General features: G+C 51.2%; 2 protein-coding genes across 13 annotated transcripts; one reads left to right on the top strand and one right to left on the bottom strand.

Annotated features, from left to right (window-relative positions):
* The first annotated feature begins 39 nt into the window (after positions 1–39).
* On the top strand, positions 40–14167 carry SYCE2 (synaptonemal complex central element protein 2). Of its 8 annotated transcripts, none has more exons than XM_027585945.1 (5): positions 40–109; positions 749–864; positions 10874–11048; positions 12725–12913; positions 13983–14167. In XM_027585945.1, exons 1-5 carry the CDS (start codon positions 95–97, stop codon positions 14028–14030), a joined length of 543 nt encoding a protein of 180 aa, XP_027441746.1. In that variant the 5' UTR covers positions 40–94; the 3' UTR covers positions 14031–14167. The 8 variants fall into 8 exon arrangements, with proteins under 8 accessions (XP_027441746.1, XP_027441744.1, XP_027441743.1 ...); XM_027585943.1 differs by having other exon boundaries at positions 10841–11048; XM_027585942.1 differs by having other exon boundaries at positions 10838–11048.
* GCDH (glutaryl-CoA dehydrogenase) lies at positions 1775–19684 on the bottom strand. Of its 5 annotated transcripts, XR_003518382.2 has the most exons (14): positions 19553–19684; positions 19210–19339; positions 19084–19119; positions 18645–18788; positions 18439–18501; positions 17975–18145; positions 17131–17260; positions 16832–17048; positions 16228–16331; positions 15824–15949; positions 15352–15512; positions 4362–4500; positions 2845–3289; positions 1775–2359 (listed from the first exon to the last, which is right to left on the bottom strand). XR_003518382.2 is itself a non-coding variant. In XM_027585934.2 (13 exons), coding segments are annotated over exons 1-13 (1494 nt in total). In that variant the 5' UTR covers positions 19625–19684; the 3' UTR covers positions 2748–3288. The 5 variants fall into 5 exon arrangements, 4 of the variants coding, with proteins under 4 accessions (XP_027441735.1, XP_027441736.1, XP_027441738.1 ...); XM_027585934.2 differs by lacking the exon at positions 1775–2359 and having other exon boundaries at positions 2748–3289; XM_027585935.2 differs by lacking the exons at positions 1775–2359; positions 19084–19119.
* Positions 19685–20165: the final 481 nt, after the last annotated feature.

The following is a 20165-nucleotide window of genomic DNA, read 5'->3' as shown; positions in this document are numbered from 1 at the left end:
ACGTGATGCAGCACGTGCGCGGGGGCCGTGCGAGCCGGAGGGCGGGGCCAGAGCGTGCGCAGAGTGCTCGAGGGAGAAGGCGGGAAAAGGCAGGATGGAGCGACAGGGAGTAAGCGGCGCTTGTTTTCCTTAGCGAGGCGGGTGGCGGGTGGCGGGTGGCGGGCGGGGAACCGCCGCGATCTCGGGCTTCCCTGGTGGACCCTAACCCAGCCGCTTGTCTCCTGCCATCGGCGCCACCCATCGCCTGGCCGGGTCCCGATTTCCTGACTGACTGACCAGGCCCCGACTGACGGACGGGACTGTGTGACTGACACGCTGACAGCCCGGGCCAGAAGGACGGACTCCCACGCATGGCTCGTGGCAGGAGCAGGGTAGACAAAGGCTCCGACATCCATGCGCCGCACCCTTTTCCTATCTTCTTTTTCTCCTACCTCTTCTCCTTCCTCGGAGGACTCGAGCCGCCGCACACGCCAGTTAGGAGCCCAGCACCCCTCCCGGCGCCTCTGCCCTCACCCCAGCCCCTCCAGGTCTCCCCGCCTCTGTACTCCAGCGCTCCAGGCGCAGGCCCTCCCACCGCACGTCCCCGACCTCGTGGTGCCCGTCCCTAGCCCCGCGCGCCTCTCCTGGGTGTCCCCGGCCTTTCGGAGCGGCACACGGAGGTGCGCGGGGCCAAAGGGGCGGTAGGAGGGGATCTGACCCCTTCTCGCCCTTACCCCTCTGGCCTCTCAAGCGCTGGCTGTGCTCACAGGTGGACATGCCCCACGTAGAATGCAAGGACCAGGAGCTGCAGCCGCTGGGGGAGAGCAAGGAACGGCAGCAGTGCGAGGAGAGCCGCGAAGACGAAGCTGGTCGGGGGTCGGCTAGGTGAGGAAGCACCCTGCAGGACGGGTCCACACAGACCCCTGGGTCCTTCTCGTTCACCCGGTTCTTCCACGAGACCCTGCCAGTGTCTGCTGTGGGTGCATTTGCTCCGCGTACTGGTCAGGCATCTGCCATGTGCGTGGCATGGTTCCAAGTACTAGGACACAGCAGTGAGCTGACACTCTAGAGGAGGAGACAGACTGTAAACCCGGGAATATATAGTAGTCAGGAGACACTAATGCAGTGTGGGGGCCAGTGGTGGGGGCCGGGGTGGAATAGGGAGAGAGTGCCAGTTTGGATCAGAGGGTTAGGGAAGCCTTCGTGGAGGAGGTGACGAGTGAACCATGAGGCAGAACTATGCTCTAGACAGAGGAACAGCACCTACAAAGTCTGGGAGGAGGACTGTGCTGGAGGAGCCAAAGAGGGTGATAGTAAGAGATACAGTCAGGCAGGTGGTGGGACTTTGGGTGTTAATTACCCATGAGAAGGTTTGGAATAGAGTGACATGGCAAGGACTATTGTTAATAAAGTTTTATTGGAATGTAGCTACGCTTGTCTGTGGCTGCTTCTGTAGAGTCAAGTTTTTGCAACTGAGACTACAGAACCCACAAAGCTGAAAAGATTTACTATCTGGCCCTTTATGGAAATTTGAAGTCCTCTGGACTAAGGTATTAAAAGCCTCCCTCTGGCTTCCATGTAGCGAATAGATTGTTGAGGGCAGGAGTTTAGAAGCTGGGAGACTAGTGAGGAGGCAATTGGAATCATCTAGGTGCAAGATGACTCCAATTTGGCCCATGGTGGATCTATTGAGGTGATGAGAAGTCAGATTCTGGGCATATTTAAGAAGGTAGAACTGATAGAAGTTGCTAAAAATGGATTAGTTGTTGGAGTTGAAAGAGCAGCATCAAGGATGACAAAAAAAGTTTTTGTCTCATACATTTATTTATTCACCATATATTTCTTGAGGGTCTGCTTTGGCCAGACAATGATGATGAGCATGCAGCAGTGAACAAATCAGAATTTCTGCTCTCTTGGAGCTTTCTTTCTTTCACTTAGCAGTATGCACTTAAGGTTCCTCTGTATCTTTTCATGGCTTGATAGCTCATTTCTTTTTAGTGCTGAATAATATTCCATTGTCTGGATGTCCCACAGTTTGTTTATCCACTCACCTACTGCAGGACGTCTTGGTTGCTTCCAGGTTTTGGCAATTCTGAATAAAGCTGCTATAAACATTCATGTGCAGGTCTTTGTGCAGACGCAAGTTTTCAGTTCCTTTGGATAAATACCGAGGAGCGCCATGGCTTGATCATGTGATAAGAATATATGTAGTTTTGTAAGAAACTGCCAAACTGTCTTCCAAAGTGGCTGTGCCTGTCATCAATGAAAGAGAGTTCCTGTTGCTCCACATCCTTGTCAGCACTTGATGTTATCAGTGTTTTGGATTTTCACCATTTTAACAAGTGTGTAGTAGTATCTCGTTGTGTTGATTTGCTGTTTCCTGGAGAGATAAGAAGTTACACATCTTTTCATATGCCTATTTGTCATCTGTATGTCTTTTCTGGGGAGATGTCCAGATTTTTTGCCCCTTCTTTAATCAGGTTGTTTGTTTCCTTATTGTTTTTAAGAGTTCTTTGTATATTTTAAATACTTGTACTTTATCAGGCATGTGTTTCACAAAGATTTCCTCCCAGTTTGTGGCATATCTTTTCATTCTGTTGAGAGTGTTTTGCAGAGCAGAAGTTTTTAATTTTTTTTTAAAGATTTTATTAACTTATTTATCTGAGACAGTGAGAATGAGAGAGAGAGAGAGCACATGAGAGAGGGGAGGGTCAGAGGGAGAAGCAGACTCCCTGCTGAGCAGTGAGCCTGATGTGGACTCGATCCCGGGACTCCAGGATCATGACCTGAGCCAAAGGCAGTTGCTTAGCCAACTGAGCCACCCAGGCGCCCAGAAGTTTTTAATTTTAATGAAGTCCAACTTACCAATGTTTTCTGTTGATATTACATCTAAGATGGTCCTCTAGATCTTTTTCCTATGATATCTTCCAGGAGTTTGATAGCTTTGTGTTTGACATTTAGGTCTGTGCTACATTTTGAGTTAGTTTGTGTGAAAGTATGAGGTCTGTGTCTCATTCTTCTGTCCATGGCTGTCCAGTTATTTCAGCACCATTTGTTGAAAAGACTCCTTTCTCCATTGAATTTCTTTGCTCTTTTGTCAAAGAACTGTTGACTATATACGTGTGGGCCTATTTCTGGGCTCTCTATTCTGTTCCATTGATCTGTTACCTATTCCTATACCAGTACCACACCATCTGGATCACTGCAGCTTTATAGTCAGTCTTGAGGTCAAGGAACATCAGTCCTCCAACTTTGTTCTTCTACTTCAATATTGTGTTGGCTATTCTGGGTCTATTGCCAAGCTGACTTTCTGAAAAAGAGAGATAGACAATAATAATAACAATAAAATAATGTGATTTCAACTGGTGGCAAGTGCTGTGAAGAAACAAAACAGTGTGGAGCAACTAGAATGATAGGGAGTTTAGAGTAGTTAGAGAAGAGCTCTAAGGAGGTTACATGACAAAGGGCAGCCAGGAAGTATCGGGGGGCCCAGATATGCCAGGCAGAGTAGAAGTCTCTGAGGTATGAATAAGCTTGGTGTGCTCACAAAACAGTCATAAGATCAGCATATCAGCATTGTGATTGGATGCAGAGGGATACCCTGAGTCCACGGGACACCCATACCCTCCCAGTGCTTCCATCTGACCGAGAGGCAGATACTAAGTGCTGACACAGAAGAGATTGGGGTGCTGGGAAAACGTTTCCCCTGGGGGCAGCCAGCCCCCAAATCGGGAGCCAGAGACAGCGCCCTTGAAGAAGCAATGCTAAATCAAAAGGTAAGGGAGAATGGATGTTGAGTGGCCATGGGGGTGGGAGGAGGGGCTGAGAAGAGTTTATGGGAAGGCCCTCTGGCTCAGGGAGCTGAAGGCAGGCCCGTGTGGCTGGGGTGTGGTTGTGAGTGCAAGAGGAGCACTGGACGGCTTGGCAGAGGCCAGGTCACGGGGCGTTTTGTCAGCTATGGACTTTATTAAGAGGACTTTTTTTGGTAATAGCTTGAGATATAATTCACATACTATACAATTCACCAACCTAAAATGTGTAATTCAACTATTTTTAGTACATTCAAAGAGCTGTGCAACCATCACCACAGTCAACTTTATAACATTTCATTGCTCCAAAAAGAAACCTTGCACCCCTAACCACCATCCCCCGTGTCTGCATGGTGTCTGCCTCTTCCCCAGCCCCTGGTAACCACTACTTTCTGTCTCCATGCATTTGCTTCTGCTGGACATTTCATATAAGCAGAATCATACACTTATGTGGTCCTTTGTGACTGGCTTCTTTCACTGAGCATAAGGTCTTCAGGATTTATCCACACTGTAACATGTATCAGAACTCCATTACTCTATATGGCTGAATAATATTCTATATTATGAACGCACCATGTTTTACTTAGCCATTCGTTGGCTGATGGACATTTGAGTTGTTGCTGCATTTTGGTTCTTGTGAGTAATGCTGCTGCAAATATCCTTGTATGAATTTTGGCAGAGACATACATTTTCATTTCTTTTGGGTAGATACCTAGGAGGGAAATCACTGTGTCAGAGAAGTGCCATGTTCTGGTTCCTGTTTTTAAAAGACACTGGCTGCTTTGTGGAGAATGGGTGGGAGCGGGCATGAGTGGATGTGGGAAGATCAGGTGGGAGGCTCCTGTGGGGGTAGCATCTAGCAGAGCAGACAGAGAGAAACTCTCATGGGGGTGGGGATCATTTAGTGAGGCATGAGGAAGGGGATGAACCGAGGATCTCTCCCGGCTAGTGTGCTACCAAACAGGGAAAACGCCATCGTGTCAGGCATTGTGATTGGCAGCGGGGATACCCCTGCTGTGTTGTGCTGGAGCGGGCTCCTCCTAGCTCACAAGAGCCAGTTCTACACATCTCTTCCCAATATAGCATTTAGCCATTTTATGTTGGTAGCTTGAAATTGGCTAGAGTGGGAGTTTGCACCATGGAAATTGGCAAACACTACAAATTAGGCCTTTTTTCTCCCCCACGGAGAGCCACTTGCTAAATGTTTACTAGCACACCGCTTTATCCCCCCTTTGGACTGGTTTCCAGCAAGTAATGGTTTCCGTGGCAGAGGCAAGAACACGAGTTCCATTTTGCCCTTATTGAGCTTGCGGTGACTGGGGACACGCACATGAACATGTCCAGCATATAGTTGGACTTGCTGACCTGGAACTCAGGGTGGGACAAGGGGCTGGAGATGGCACCATGGGAGCCACCGTTTCAGTGGCAGCTGTGGGGTGAATGCGCTCACCTGGGGAAGGAGTGAGACAAGGCCAGGCTCAGGACAGGGCCCTGAGGACTCAAGGTATAAAGCCAGCTTCCCCCGACCTCCAGATTCCTCAGTTGTAGAGCAGACTACAAGGTGGAATGGTTTCTAGGTGTGTACTATCAATTGGAGACCAGAAAAAAGAAGGAAATGACTGCAGTCATTTGTTTGATACCATCTTCCTGCAAATAGGGTGTTTAGACCTGGATATAAGTGGCAAAGAGACATAGACAATTGCATATTAAAGACTTCAAGGAGTTCCACTAGAGCTTTGGGCCGGAAAAAAACAGATGGATTAGAACCAGTGCAAGGGCCAATTAATAGATCCAGCAGCAGATACTCCGCGACATGATTAAAATATGAACGCATTTCGGGAAAGAAAAGCAGAGGGTGAGGAACGGGCTCAGTAGCTTTGATTCAAACCTTCCCCTTCCCCCTTCCTGGCTGTACTTCAGCAAAACCTCATTTCGCCCAAGCACCAGAGATTCTGTTGTGTTCCTCCTTGAATGTTTGATTAGCTTGTCTCCCCTCCTGGGACTGCCGCCTGCGGTGGTCATGAGTGGCTGGCGGCTTGTTTACTTGTCTATCTGTTAGAGGCCACGGAGGGAGGGCCCCATCAGCGGGCGGCTCTGGCTCATACGCCTGCCAATCACAGCTTTACCTGGAGTGAACAGATGGTCTCTTCACTTAGACCCATTTCCTCACCGTACCCGGGCCCCCTGCCAGCATGGGCCCTGCTCGGAAACTATGTCCTAATCCTCGCAGCTGAATTAGGGACTCCTTAGAAGGATAGACTATAATAGATGAGCATGGTGAAGTGTTCACAGCCCCCACCCCAAAGCCCCCCTGCCGGACCCCTCCGTGGGGCCATGCACACCCAGCCTGCTTTGTTGGGCCTACTTCCATTAGCTGGCCCCCATCCAGGGTTGGGCAACAGAAGCAGGCCTGGGAATGGAGGAAACCAGTGAAGAGGACATCGTGCATTTTGTTTATTAAAGTTAATTGGTGAATGCAGGCCCAGGGAAGCCTATGATTCATTAGCATCCTGATGAATATGCAGCTGCTGAGTATTAAGAGAAATGAAATGGAAAGAAAGAAATCCCCAAAGGAGAGGTTGGAAAAAATCAAGAAGCTCTCTGCAGACATCTGATGCAGGCTCTTGTACCACAACAAAATTTGAATGAGATGAATTCAAGTGATTTTTCACCATTTTCGTAGCTGCCATGAAAACCATTCCATCCTCATCCCTGGAGCCTGAGGAAGGAGCGACTTTGAACTGTTAGCAGCACAAGCAGGTTGTTAGCAATTGCATTAAAAAGAAGCACCTGTTTTTATCATTGATTTTAAATTCAGATCCTTGCACAGTTGGGACAAAGCAACTGTGGGTACAAGGAGGTTTTGTGAGTGGAAATGTTATGCATGGCTCTGGAAGATGTTCATTCCTTTACATATTCAGTGAATATCTGTGCGCCTTTGGGATGCATAGAATGCCGTCCCCACCCTAAGCGTGCAGTGTCCTGGAAGGAACCAATGTGTGTAAACCGTGGCAGTGTTGTGATTAGTAAGTGGAGGTGCTGTGGGGGTGCACTAGCAGAAACTCCAAATGGTGAAGTTGCAGGAAGGGAAAGTCATTTCAGGCAATGGCTGATGAGTTTGGTGATGTGAAATGTTCCAAACTGCTCAGAGTGGAGGGTGGAAAGGGAAGGTGGCAGCCAGGGCCCTGGAAGGCCTTGTGTGCTGGGCGAGGGAATTTACTTGATCCTGTGGCAGGTGGGGCTCTCAGGCTGTCAAGCAGTAGGACATCAGATTGCAGTTTCGAAGGTCCCTAGAGACCAGGTGAGAAATGATAGGTGTGGAGTTGCAAATGATTAGGTAGAGAGGAGATGATAGGTTTGGGAGAGACTAAGGGGGTGGAAGGGAGGATTTTCTGACAGGATGTGGAGGACAGAGAGAAGCTGGACTCCAGGCTGACTGTTAAGTTTCTGGCATGGGGACCAGGTGGCTTTTGGTGTCATTCACAGAAGGGGAAGGAGTATGGCGATGTCGGTATGCCCATTTGGAGTTTGAGATGCCTCTGGGACAGCCAAGTGGAGAGGGCCTGGAGGCAGTCAGATACATTGTTGGGAGCTCAGGAGACAGGTGTGGGCAGAGGATGAACTTGGGGGTTGTGGAAGGTGGATGGTATTGAAAGTCCTTGCTAGTCATTCATTCATTTATTCCATGCCCCTTTATTACTCCTATCATGAGGCGTAGGTATTATGGACATGAAGATGAGTGACACATGGCCCAGTCCTCCCAGAGACTACATGGGGAGGCTGAGGTGCAGGCCCTTACGCTGTAGGTGCTGTGTGCATGTAACTCAGCCAGGGAAGACTTTCTAGAAGAGGCAGGATATAGGCAGGAAAAAGGACTGGCTACAAGGGTGCCTTAGGGGAATGACAGGTTATACATTGTGAGGTGGTGGGTGGGGGTTTGCAGGAAAGGCCAGTAGGGAAGAGGTTTGGGGGTCCTGGCTTCAGAGCAAGGGTGTGAACGATGGGGTGAACAATGGTGTGAAGAGAAGAGAGCGAGGCCAAGCAACAGAGCCGACCTGTTGGGAACGGCAGGGAAGGGTGGTCAGTAGCACCAGCTGCAGCCAGTAGGTCAAGGGAATTACGGTCTGCCAGGTGCAACTGGGGACCTTGGCAGGAGACACTTCATTTGAGAACTGGGGTAGGAACCAGTGGGCAGAGAGTGAGAGGTGAGAAAACGTGCTCAGAAAGTGCCAGCAGCTCTTTCTAGAAGAGCTACATGGCTGTGAAGGGGAGGAAAGAGGGAGGAGGCTGGCTGAGGGATACCTGGTGTTTGAGGGGAGGGGTGTCTATATGTGTGCTGTTTTGAAACGTAAGACTGGGGATGACATGTCCCGGAATGGGTCAGCCTAAGGGAGAGGTCAAAGGTACAAGAAGAGGGTGAGGTACAGAGGGGAATGGGATTGGGAGCCCCACAGAGGCATGGGACCCTTTTCCTGCCTGCCAAATAGGGAGTTTGGAAAGAGGAAGGGTGGTTGTGGATCCATTTGTTGGGGGGGGCAGTGGAGGAAGTTACTGGCTTGCACTATTTCTGTATCTCCTCAGGGTGAGGGGAGGCAAGTGTGCGGTCAGGGACAGAATTATGAAGGTTTGGAATGGCTGGTAAGAATGAGAGAAGGAGGTGACCAGAGCACAGACAGGATGCCCAGTGACCTTGAGGACCCCCCAGAGGCTAGAGAGCTAGACCCTGCAGTGACCCTGTTCACAGGATCATTATTTCCTCCAGTGTCGTTCACGTTCCTAAGTTTAAGAAAAGATATAACGCTTGGTTATGGAGAGCCAGGGTGGGGTTTTGGTGTGGGTGTGACACAGGGGTGAAGGGAAGCAGGCTGAGACCCCCAGCTGAAGACTGTAGTGATAGACCCACTGGTTTAGGCTGAACAGGAGGGCAGTCAGTGCTGAGGTCTCAAGGAAGTCAAACACCAGGTTTTCTTGAACCCATGTCCACAATTCCATTATCGTCATGCAAAGCATGGCTGTCTTTTCAAGAGCCATCCGCTTTGTGTTTTTTCACATGCATCCAAATGTTACAGAAGTCTGAATGTTAAACTGTCAGTGTGTGGAGTGAGGGGGCCTGGCTGGCTCAGTCAGTAGAGCATGGGATTCTTGGTCTCGAGGTTGTGAGTTTGAGCCCCAAGTCAGGTGTAGAGATTACTTAAAAATAAAATCATAAAAAAAAGGAAAAAAAATAAAATACATGTCCCAGATCTGAATTAATCTCCTTCTGCCTCACTTCCCTGTAGGAAAGCAGTAATCGCAAGCTAGGAGGCCATAAACTCCTTAGTGAACCTCTGTCCTGAATGCTCAGGAAGGCTTTAGTTTGTCTATTGTTTTCTAGCTGACGTAAGTCTTTGCTATAGATTATCTGCCTCAGAGACACACTTTCCCGTCTTGATAAATGCATTGACCACACACACACACACACACACACACACACACACACACACACACGTATCTTGCCTTGGAGGCTGATGAACTTGCATGCTTTGCACACACACACACACACACACACACACACACACACACACACACACACACACACACACGTATCTTGCCTTGGAGGCTGATGAACTTGCATGCTTTGTATGAGGCCAGAGGAGGGTGGAATAGATCAGATGGAAGGCATCCTTCTTCATTCATTCAACAAACAATGGAAGATTTACTATGTGGTGAGTGCTGGGAATTCAGAGATAAACAGGACACAGCCTTCTGGGGAGATAGGGATAGAAGCTGTGACAAGCACATGCAGTGATAGAGACAGGCACAGGGTCATGGACAGCTTCTCAAGGGAGGCATTGGTGTGGGCTTGGTCTCACAGGTCAAGTCAGAGAGCAAGCACAAAGCCACAGAGGCAGGAAGCGATCTGGCAAGGAGTACTCAAGGGCCAGGACACAGCTGAAGTCTTGGGCCTGAGAACTTTCATGCAGGCAAAAACTCTGGCCACCCAGGCTCTTGTGCTCAGGGGTTTTACTGTGCTTGTATCCTGAGCCAAAAGGAAGAGCTTAGGCAGTCAGGAAACCACCAAGAAAAATAGTTTTATGGAGAAAGCATCCAAAAATCAAGATGTAATTTTCTAAGTAATCAGTGCCTGGCTTGTGGTCTTGGCCAACTTTATGGTTGCTTGTGAACTGGTATATACAGGAACTGTTCTGTTGGCACCTCTGAGTCGCAGCCATTAAGAGCTAGAAGGACCTCAGAGGGCAAAGAAACTGAGGACCCAGGGCAGCAGAACATGGGCTGGGGAGTCAGGCCAGCTGGGTGCCACACCCAGCTCTATCACACATTGGCCAGTGACCCTGGGAGAGTGACACACCAACTCTGCGTTCTCAGCTACGAGGTAGGTAAAGATGATTGAGTGGACCAACCCCAAAGCATGGTCATGAGGATGCAGCAAGACAAGGTGTGCAGCTTAGCACCATGCCTGACAGACAGTGCTTACAGATCAAATAAAGCAGAGATACAGAACAAAAAAAAAAAAAAAAAAAAGAAAGAAAGAAGGGAGGGAGGAAGGAAGAGGTACCTTAAACATTTTATCTTAATTTAAAACACCAAGGGGTCTGCTAATAAGAGTACAACTTTTTTTTGCATAAGTTTCATTCACATTGCATTACCCACAATTTCCACTTCTTTGTTTTTAAATATTTTATTTAAAGTAGGCTCTACACTTAACGTAATCTTTGCCCCAATCTATAGTTGTTGATATACTATAAACAGTATAACTGACACTCATTTCAAAGCAACAAGTTGGTGTAATAACATGATAGTGGGCTTTGGAGTCCAGCAGATACCTCTGTTCTGGAACTTTAGGTGGATTTTGTTTGTACCTCTGGGTCTGTTTCCTCAGTTATAAAATGGAGATGCTGTCCCTGCCTTCTCAGGGCAGTGTGTGAATGAAATAAGCAAGCGTCGCCTACAGGAGACACACCACACTGGTTCCCCTCCCACCATAGAGCTAATTCAGATCAGCACTCTTGGGAGAGTTTGCTGTTGACCTCAGTTTCCTGTACTTTCAGAAGTCAGGTTTCTAGCCCCTCTATCGCCACCTCCAGTGCCAACCGCCAGCTGATGATGCTAGAAGGGAAGTCAGGATCCTACTTTTCCTCTCTCGAGTCAAGCATCGACAACCTGAAGAAGAGGGCCCAGGAGCTGATTGAAAACATCAACGAGAGCAGACAGAAGGACCACGCACTCATGACCAACTTCAGGGACAGCCTCAAGATCAAGGTGACAGATTGTCCCACACACTGCAAAGCCCCAGAGGTCAGGGGGAAGGAGTCCTATGTAAAGGGTGAAAAGGGGAGGGAATGAGCTGCTGCTGAGCGTCTTTGAGGCTCTAGGCCTGTTGCTCAGCAAGCTGCAAATAGTACCTCATTTCCCCCTTACAACAGTCCTGCCAAGAGATCAGACCCATTTTATAGATGGTAAAGTAAGGTTTGGAAATAATTTGCTCAAATGAAGGAGCCAGGATGAGGAACAAGGGTCCATCTGCACCCGCAGCCCACCCTTCTTATTTCATGCCAGGGCTGATGGCCATGGGAGTAGGGGCTGAGGCATAGCCTGCATTGTCACACCCATTTGTCCTCCAGAAGTTGGTTTGTGGGGGACCCGGCTGACTCATTCAGTAGAGCATGCAACTCTTGATCTCAGGGTTGTGAGTTTGAGCCTCACGTGGGGTGTGGTAGTTACTTAAAAACAAAAATCTTTCCAAAAAAAAAAAAAAAGTGGAATGGTTCGTGATGGGAGGGTAGGGTTTCCTTGACATGGCTGGGCCTTAAAGTGTCTACTAACAAAGCCAGATATTATGTTCAGGTCCAACATTAATGATGGTCCTGGATGTTTCTTCAGAATGCATAATGAATCCTATGAATGGGACAGCTTGTTGGTCACATATGGGACACATATTATGCATCTTTCAATGACAGGCTAACTTTTTTCCCTTCTCCCTCCTCCCATCCCTACCAGTACACACCCTGGTACCTCAGAGAAAACTTAGAAAGTAGAGGAGAGTATACATAGCAGAAAAAATAGAAAACATTCCTATGATCTCACTACCCAGAGGCTACTTTGTCACATGTTTTCTTCCGGTTTCCACTGCATATTTTCTTCCTAACCTGTCTGAGCCTGTACTATATACATACTTTTGCATCTTCCTTTAAAAAAAAAAAAAAATCAAGTGGCGCCTGGGTGGCTCAGCCATTAGGGTCCTGGGGTCCTGCGATCGAGCCCCACATCGGGCTCCCTGCTCTGCGGGAAGCCTGCTTCTCCGTCTCCCACTCCCTCTGCTTGTGTTCCCTCTCTTGCTGTCTCTCTCTCTGTCAAATAAATAAATAAAATTAATATATAGGCAATTTCACTTCCAGTCACTGGAATTGTTTTTACCATTTTTTTTAAGGACTTTATTTATTCATTTGAGACACAGAGATAGAGAAGAGAAAGCATGAGCAGGGAGAGAGGCAGAGGGAGAGGGAGAAGCAGGCTCCCTGCTGAGCCAGGAGCCTGACGTGGGGCTCGATCCCAGGACCCTGGGATCATGACCTGAGCCGAAGGCAGACGCTTAACCATCTGAGCCACCCAGGCGCCCCTTTACCATTTTTATAAAATAAATTGCAGGGACGCCTGGGTGGCTCAGTCGTTAAGCGTCTGCCTTCGGCTCAGGTTATGATCCCAGGGTCCTGGGATCAAGCCCCACATCGGGCTCCCTGCTCGGTGGGGAGCCTGCTTCTCCCTCTCTCACTCCCCCTGCTTGTGTTCCCTCTCTCGCTGTGTTTCTGTCTGTCAAATAAATAAATAAAATCTTTAAAAATAAAATAAATTGCAGAAATCTTAGCAAGCCACTTAAAACAAATGTCTTGTGATGCCTCTTGTTTGATTTTCTAAAAGCACGCTTTATTTTTTAAAAGGTTTCAGACCTGACAGAAAAGCTAGAGGAGAGGATGTATCAGATTTATAATCACCATAACAAGATCATTCAGGACAAGCTCCAAGAGTTCACCCAGAAAATGACAAAGATCAGCAATTTGGAAACAGAGCTCAAACAAGTGTGCCACACCGTGGAGACCGTGTACAAAGACCTGTGCATCCAGCCTGAGGTATGACTAAACACATGCATGTGGGTGCCACCTGAGAAAGGCAAAGACGAAAGTAAATGTCAACACAAACCAAGGACGTTAGCACTGCGCCCAGCCCTAAACCCCACAGGGGCCACTATCACTGCAAAACCCTTGATGCTCTTGCCACCTCACCTGTGGCCCCTGGCTCCCTCTGAGGCAGTGTGTCTGAGCTAAGAAGCTAGACAGTTGTTATTTCCCACCACTGTGTGGTCAGCTCTGTGGTGACAGAAAGGACAGTGTCTACAGCCCTAAGCCCTGGTCAGTGCCTATCCAGGGTTATTACAGCAGAGCCAAAGACTCTGGCACAGGCCACACCACTTAAGGGGGAAATCCCTACCACATACCCAGTCACCTCACAGTCACCACATTTTTCCTGTGACTGAAATGACTTTGTGGGTGGTTACAATTAAAAGTGGCCCACACCTTGGGGTCAGATATGCAGACTTTATTATTCTCTCTTTCACTCTCATTCTGCTCCAACATCCAGCATAAGGCACTTACCCTCAAGATGGGAGGGTCAGAGGGCACACAGTGAACTCTTGGTGTGTGGGGGATTTGCTCAGTCAGACACCAGAGGTTGCTTCCATGTCACTCTCCTTCCCTCTTCCTGCTCCCCTGTCAAGAGAAGCTTCTGTTCCAAGATAAGTGGAATCCATCCCCGTCCACGGTTAAAAGTGGGTTGAGAAACTTGGTACAGAGAGTCCCATCTTTTTAAGGAACACATTTGAATGACTTCAAAGGGAAAATTTTGATAATTAAGAATCAGTGTCTCTCACTTCCCACTATAAAAGTTGGCTCCATCTGCCACCTCCCTGAGTAAGCTCAGAGCACAGCGTTTCCCTGGGAAGGAGCTGGAGACCATCTGGGCTCCTGGGTGAAGTATGTTCACTTGCTGGCCGTGAACGCCTGGATCCCTGTGATTGCCCTTCCAAGGATCAGAGCATGAATGTCATGAGTGCCTGGACGAGATAAATACAGAGTTGGTTTGGAGTCTGAAGAGCTCGCAACCTCCCTTTAAAGTCAATCTTCATGTCCCTCCTCCCCCTAGGCTACTACTTTGGAAGAAGAACAGGCCCACAAAGATGGCGAATGCTGAGAGCTACCGGGAGAGAGTCCCCTCTTGGTGACAGCCACCAAGAGAAAGCTAAGAGGCCACCATTTGGGCCATGCCGAGAAAATTGTTTTTCACAGTTCTGTAATGCATCTTGGCAAAAAAAAAAAAAAAAAAAAAAATACCCCTAGAATCCTTGTGCTAGACCCAAAACTTCAAGTCCAGCCCTGGCAATGGGCCCAGCTTTGGTGCTCCCCACACTTGGCCGATTCACCCCACCCGACCCTGCACAGTTGGTTAAACGTTTGATTTTCAACCCGTTCACGCTTCTTTCCCACAGAGGCTGAGAAAGCTGATGAGCTCTGTGGAAATATGTCAGGCCCTTTCTTACCTACAGAAGGGATGGGAAAGCAAACATCAGATAAATTGCTTGTCCCAGCTGATCTCCCCCATCCTAAAGCCGCCACCCCACATCCCACACTCTCAAGTCTGGGTAACATTTTTACAAGCCTCAGTGCTCTCCTTTGCTCTTCCTCAGTTTAACGGGGTGGACGAGATTATTACCTCCCTTTTATGGAGCAAAATAATTATGTTTACTTCCCAAAGTGCACATCTGACCCCATCCCTCCCCTGCATAAAACTCCCTGAAGGCCCCCCCTCTGCTTGCCCTCAGGGTCATTCCCACACCAGTAGGATCCCCCCAACCCCAGCCCTCCCTCTTGCTGTTTCTGGAATGTCCCATCCAGAATAGCACACAGAAGCTATTTCACTGTCTCTGCCCAGGTTGCTACACTTCCCTTCAGGCCTAACATGGTCCCACTTTCTCCCCAAGATGAGCACTTGTACCCCTTTACATCGCTCCCTATTTCTGCCTGGCTCACACAAGATTGTACTTTTTTTTTTTTTAATTGTCTTTTTCCATGTTTGTTTTCCCATGAGGAAAGTGTTTTGGGCCCCATGCAAGTTACAACCAGTCGCCAGGTGCAGACACCACAGCCTGACAATGATTTATCTTTTTTCTCTTAACATAAATGGAGTCGTGATTCCTGTGTGTAGCTGCGCTTTTGCTCCCTGGCACCCACCAGCTCACTAGGCATTGTGCCCCACTCTGGGGATGTCCGAGGAGATAGTAAAGCAATCTGGGGAGCACCCCTCCTCCCAATCACCATGGGGGAAAGGGCTGAGAGCATTTCACTTCCCCAGTCCCTGTGTGAGCCACTCCAGATGAAGAACACGGGTGGGACTTGCCCCAGGTCACACTGCTAGTGATGACAGCTGGGAGCAGGACTCAGGCGTGCTGTCCCCTCCCTTCTCTAGACAGCTGAGGCCACTGTGACACTCCTCCCCCCAGAGACCCAGCCCCTACCTTCATAGGTGTTCACAGCCTCCAGGTTCATGGCATGCCGGATTACGTGATACTCATCAGAAATCCCATTCCCCCCTAGTATGTCTCGGGCCTGGCGGGCGATATCCAGGGCCTTCCCACAGTTATTCCTCTTCAGCAGGGAGACCATTTCCGGAGTGGCCCTGGGAGTAGCAGAGAAACGTCACACAAGTATGGGATCACAACTGACCCGAGGCATCCCTAAGCCCTGGGCAAACCCAGCCAGGGGAGAAAATTCCCCAAGTTATAGTCACAGCAGCAGACACTGAGCTCCCAGTAAGGGATAGGCAGGCAGTCCTGTCCCATCAAGGCCAAGAGGGAAAGGGACGGGTCCCCAGGGGCCACCAGGCACAAAAGACCTTTCTCCCCAGGACCAGCCACCACCACGTCCAGGAGGGACACAGGGTCCCCTCCTTGCTGCCTACCCCCTGCTCCCCCAACACACAGCCCCTACTTGTCTTGATCCTTCAAGCGTCCAAGCTGCAGGCAAGCGTGAAGGCCCAGCGCGATCTCAGTGAGCATATCTGCCAGCTTCTTCTGAATCAGCTGGTTCCTGGCCAGTGGGGCGCCAAACTGGATCCTAAGTGGGCAAGTTCAGGGTAAGTGTGGACATGTTCACCCCCCCAGTCCAGGAAGCCTTCCCAGGCTGCCTCAAGTCCTCACTGAGTTCACCCTGGCCCTGTCACTGCTCAGTATCACCAATGTCACCGAGCAGTCAACCCCTCACTGCTCTAGGACTTCCCAGGCCATTTCACTGAGTGGGGAACTTAAGTCTGGTAGGCAGGGGAGGAGGTAGGGTAAGGGATGGAGCCCGTGCCCCCCACACCTCCCAAGAGATCTCATGGCAGCCCCACACACCTATCCAGGGTGTACTGCCGGGCCGTGTGCAAACAGAATTCAGCAGCTCCGAGCACGCCCCAGGCAATGCCAAACCGGGCATTGTTCAGGCAGCCGAAGGGCCCCTGTAGGGTCAAGAAAGAGGCCTCAGCCCCACCCAGGAGCTGAGAAGCCCTGGGCAGAACTAACTTACGTAGGGGGAAGCCCCCTCCCCAGATGTGCAGTCACTATAAACCGAGGGATTCAGGGCAGCCATTTCAATCACACAAGGTCCTGGCACCAAAGCTCATGCACACACAATTCTACCCAGCCCGGGATCTGGGTTGGATGCTCAGATCTAGGGAATGATGTAAGGAGACAGAAAGATGCACGTGTATCAAAGGATTAAGCTGGTTCAGCCTGTATGTGTCCTTGGCAGAGCCAGTATAAGGAAAATAGTCACCCCAAAGGGGCAATTTCCAAACATCAGTGAGCCAGGCAGAAGCTCTCAGAATCACTTGTGTGTGGGCTCTGCAAGCACAGGGACTGTGTCTGGTCCACAGCTGGGTCCCCAGCATGGGGCCTGCCCAAGGAAGTTGAACCAGCAGGTGACCTGATACCAGTTCCCAAGGTGGCCGCTGCTCACCGCCAGACCAGATACATCAGGCAGCACATTCTCCTCCGGCACCTCCACATTGTCCATGACGATCATGCCTGTGGACGAGGCCCGCAGGGAGAACTTGCCCTCAATCTTGGGGGCTGAGAGGCCCCGCATCCCCTTCTCCAGCAGGAAGCCCCGAATGCAGCTGTCTTCACACCGAGCCCATACGACAAACAGGTCAGCCACAGGTGAATTGGTGATCCTGGGGGGAGGGATGGGCAGTGAGAGTCTGGCCACCTCCCTCCTGCCCCTGCCCACCTGCCTGAGACACCCAGACCCCTCACCAGGTCTTGGTCCCATTGAGGGTGTAGCTCCTGTTGGATGGGTTGTGGCGGGCTCTGGTCTCCATGCTGCCAGGGTCACTCCCATGGTTGGGCTCTGTGAGCCCAAAGCAGCCCAGGAGCTCCCCCTTGGCTGCAGGGACAAGACAGGGTCACAGGTCTGCCTGTCCCCCACTCATCTCTTCAAATGGAAATTGTCAGCCTCCCCGTCAAGCCAGGCCAAAGGCAGACCCAACTCTGTCCCCATGGCACTCTCAGGTGGTGTTGGTGTGTGGGGGCACCCCTCCCCCCGGCCACAGTAACAATGCCATGATGGGGAGGGGCCCCACAGGAGTCAGGAAAGAGATAATCTGTCTTGAAGGCAGTGAAAAGGAGTTAAGCAGGAGGAGGAAGGGTGGAGAGGAGTGGTTCCTGTGAGGGTACAGATGTGCAAAGGCACAGTGGTACATTTGGAGAACGCCAAGTAGCTGAGTCTGGCTGAGAAGGAGCAGTCAAGAGAATAGCCAGAGATGAGGTGGAATGGTCAGAGGCCTGCCTACTCATGAGGGGCCTTGTGGACCCAGTCAAGAAATTAAGACTTTAAACTTTGGGCTGGGATGGGGGAACACAGCAAATCAGGAGGGAGATGATAGTGGTAAGAAGTGGGCACAGTCAAGAGAGACCTGGGGAGGGGTCAGTCAGGATCAGATGTAGGGGTGAGGCCCATGGTCTGGCAGGGGATTTGGGTGGCCATTGGGGCTATCCTTGAGGTAGGGACAGAAGGCAGGCTCTGGGGACCGTCCCATTCCTAAGTTCTAGATCACTGAGGCGGTCTTCCTTCCACCAGGCTCTACAGGCAACTGCTCACCCAGCCGGGGCAGGTACTTCTGCTGCTGCTCCTTGCTGCCATAGGCGTAGATGGGGTGCATGACAAGGGAAGACTGGACACTCATTGCTGACCTGTAGCCGCTATCCACCCGCTCCAGCTCTCGGGCTAGGAGCCCATAGGCCACAGACGAGACTCCAGCACAGCCATACCCTGGTCGGGGGGGAGGTGGAGGGAAGATAGGGCAATGGGAGAAAAGTCCTGCCCAGCTGGGACCAGTGTGATTACTGGGCCCCAAGAGACAGAGCTATATAGGGGTGCCCAAGGAGGGGGCACCAAGCTGGCCCTAGTTTGAAGGTTTATTAATTTTTCCTCACAGCTACTTTCAGATGGAGGGATAACTAACAGCCTCACTTTGCAGACTGGGAAACTCAGGCTCAGGGATAAGAAGGGGCTTTCCAGGACACAGTGGGGACTGCAGAGTGTGGAGATAAATCTGTCCCTACCTTTGACGGTGGGGCCCAGCACACCAAGCTCCCCCATTTCTGAGATGATCTCCCGGTGAAAAACTGGAAAAGACAGATGCCCAAACTCAGGCCCAGCCCTAGCCCACTGGAGCCCCCATCCCAGGGACAGAGGGGGCCCAGGACCCAGCTAAAGCAGGGAGAGCTGCTGTGCATAGTGGAGGGTGCCCACCCGCCCGCCGGAGCACCTTCGTTGCGATTGGCCAGCAGGATTCGGGGCATGAGGCGCTCCTGGCAATAGGTGCGGAAGGTGTCCCTGATGAGGATCTCATCCGCTGTCAGCTGCCCCTCCAGCATCAGCGGGTCTCTCCAGTCAAATTCAGGACGCGAGGCTGGGACAGAGAGCAGAGAGTGGGAGGGGGCTTGACTCGGCCCAGCCCACCCGACCACCGCACCCTCCTCTCCTGGAATCCTCAGCCCCACTCCGCGACTCCCAACTGGCTCCTGGTGGATGTGGGGAGTAAAAAGCACTGGCAAGACGGCATTTCTCCGGGAAACTCACTACCTCTGGCCCTGGCCACGCCCTGCCTCCCCTCCAGGGCAGCCCTCGGATTCTGGGACAGAGCCCACTCTGGGCAGACAGTTGGACAAGGGCCGCAGACGCCTGGCGCAAGAAGGGATCCTTACACTTAGTCGCTCCTTTCTGTGTCTTCCCGCCCTTTTCTGCAAACACAGGACGGAAAAGTCACTCCGGAAAAGTCCCCCGAGCCTCCAGTTCCACCCTCCCCACCCTGCCCCCGACCCGACACTGACCAGTTTGCGCCGCCGCCGAGCCCCACCCGCGCAGGAAGCTCAGACCTGGTCCACGGCTCAACAGCCGCTCCGAGACCCTTCTCAGGGCCATCTGGGCAGCTGGCGGGCAAGCGGAGCAACCACGGCCAACCTGGAGGAGGAGGGGCGTCACAGCGGAATGGCTCCCACCGGCGGGCCTGGGCCCTGGCGTCTCTCGGCCCTCTCGGCCCTCTCGGCCCTCTCGGCCCTCTCGGCCCTCTCGCCCCTCTCGCCCCTCTCGCCCCTCTCGCCCCTCTCGCCCCTCTCGCCCCTCTCGCCCCTCTCGCCCCTCTCGCGGGTGCTTAACTAGCGCCTCCCGGCTCACCGTACAGTCCACAGTAAGACTTTTGACCTCTGGAGGGGGTGGGAGGGGCGGATGCCGAACGGGGCTTCTCATTGGTGTGTGCTAAGACCCGGCTCCTCCGCGGCTCTGCTTTTTAAAAGGGCCACGGCAGCCTTGCCTGTGAAGACGTGAGAGCCCAGGCGAAGGCATATTAGAGGCTTTAAGAAGCAGAACAGGAAAGGGGCGGAAGGTGAGTGCGCCAAGCCAATTGGCCAGCTGTGCTCCTGTCCTGATTGGCCCTAGGAGGGGGCTTGGCCCACGCTTGATTGGTCAGTTGCAGGGGCCGTGTACGGAGGAATTTTGGAGTTAAATGAGGAAACTGAGGCACAAGAAAAATGAGTCCTGGGAGCCTGGAGGGCAGACCTTGATGCCGCCTCTAAAGGCTGCTGTGGGGAGCAGGGGTAGAGGCGGGCTCCAGTGGGCGATCTCAGCCCAACCTAGCTGCCAGCCCGTCCCAGGAAGCACACGTAGCCCTGGGCGACGGTGTGTGTGACTTGTAGTGATTACCGTGCGCTGTTGCTTCCTGCATCTAGGTCTGTGATTGTGCGGGACTGACTCTGTATCTGTATGTGGGTGTGCCTACGACGTTGTGGGG

This window comes from Zalophus californianus, chromosome 1 (assembly GCF_009762305.2).
Source record: "Zalophus californianus isolate mZalCal1 chromosome 1, mZalCal1.pri.v2, whole genome shotgun sequence".
Classification (NCBI taxonomy): domain Eukaryota; kingdom Metazoa; phylum Chordata; class Mammalia; order Carnivora; family Otariidae; genus Zalophus; species Zalophus californianus.
This window is presented reverse-complemented; position numbering and strand designations above follow the sequence as displayed.

Coding starts and splice junctions, on each gene's coding strand:
- GCDH (XM_027585934.2), bottom strand. CDS start 19,624: ATGAGAAGCCCCGTTCGGCATCCGCCCCTCCCACCCCCTCCAGAGGTC. Junction 15,950..16,227: donor CGGCAGTACACCCTGGATAG/GTGTGTGGGGCT, acceptor TTGCCCACTTAG/GATCCAGTTTGGCGCCCCAC. Junction 4,501..15,351: donor GGCTGTGAACACCTATGAAG/GTAGGGGCTGGG, acceptor TTTCCCTCCTAG/GTATCTACCCAAAAGAAATG.
- SYCE2 (XM_027585938.2), top strand. CDS start 351: ATGGCTCGTGGCAGGAGCAGGGTAGACAAAGGCTCCGACATCCATGCG. Junction 865..10,837: donor GCTGGTCGGGGGTCGGCTAG/GTGAGGAAGCAC, acceptor CTGTACTTTCAG/AAGTCAGGTTTCTAGCCCCT. Junction 12,914..13,982: donor ACCTGTGCATCCAGCCTGAG/GTATGACTAAAC, acceptor TCCTCCCCCTAG/GCTACTACTTTGGAAGAAGA.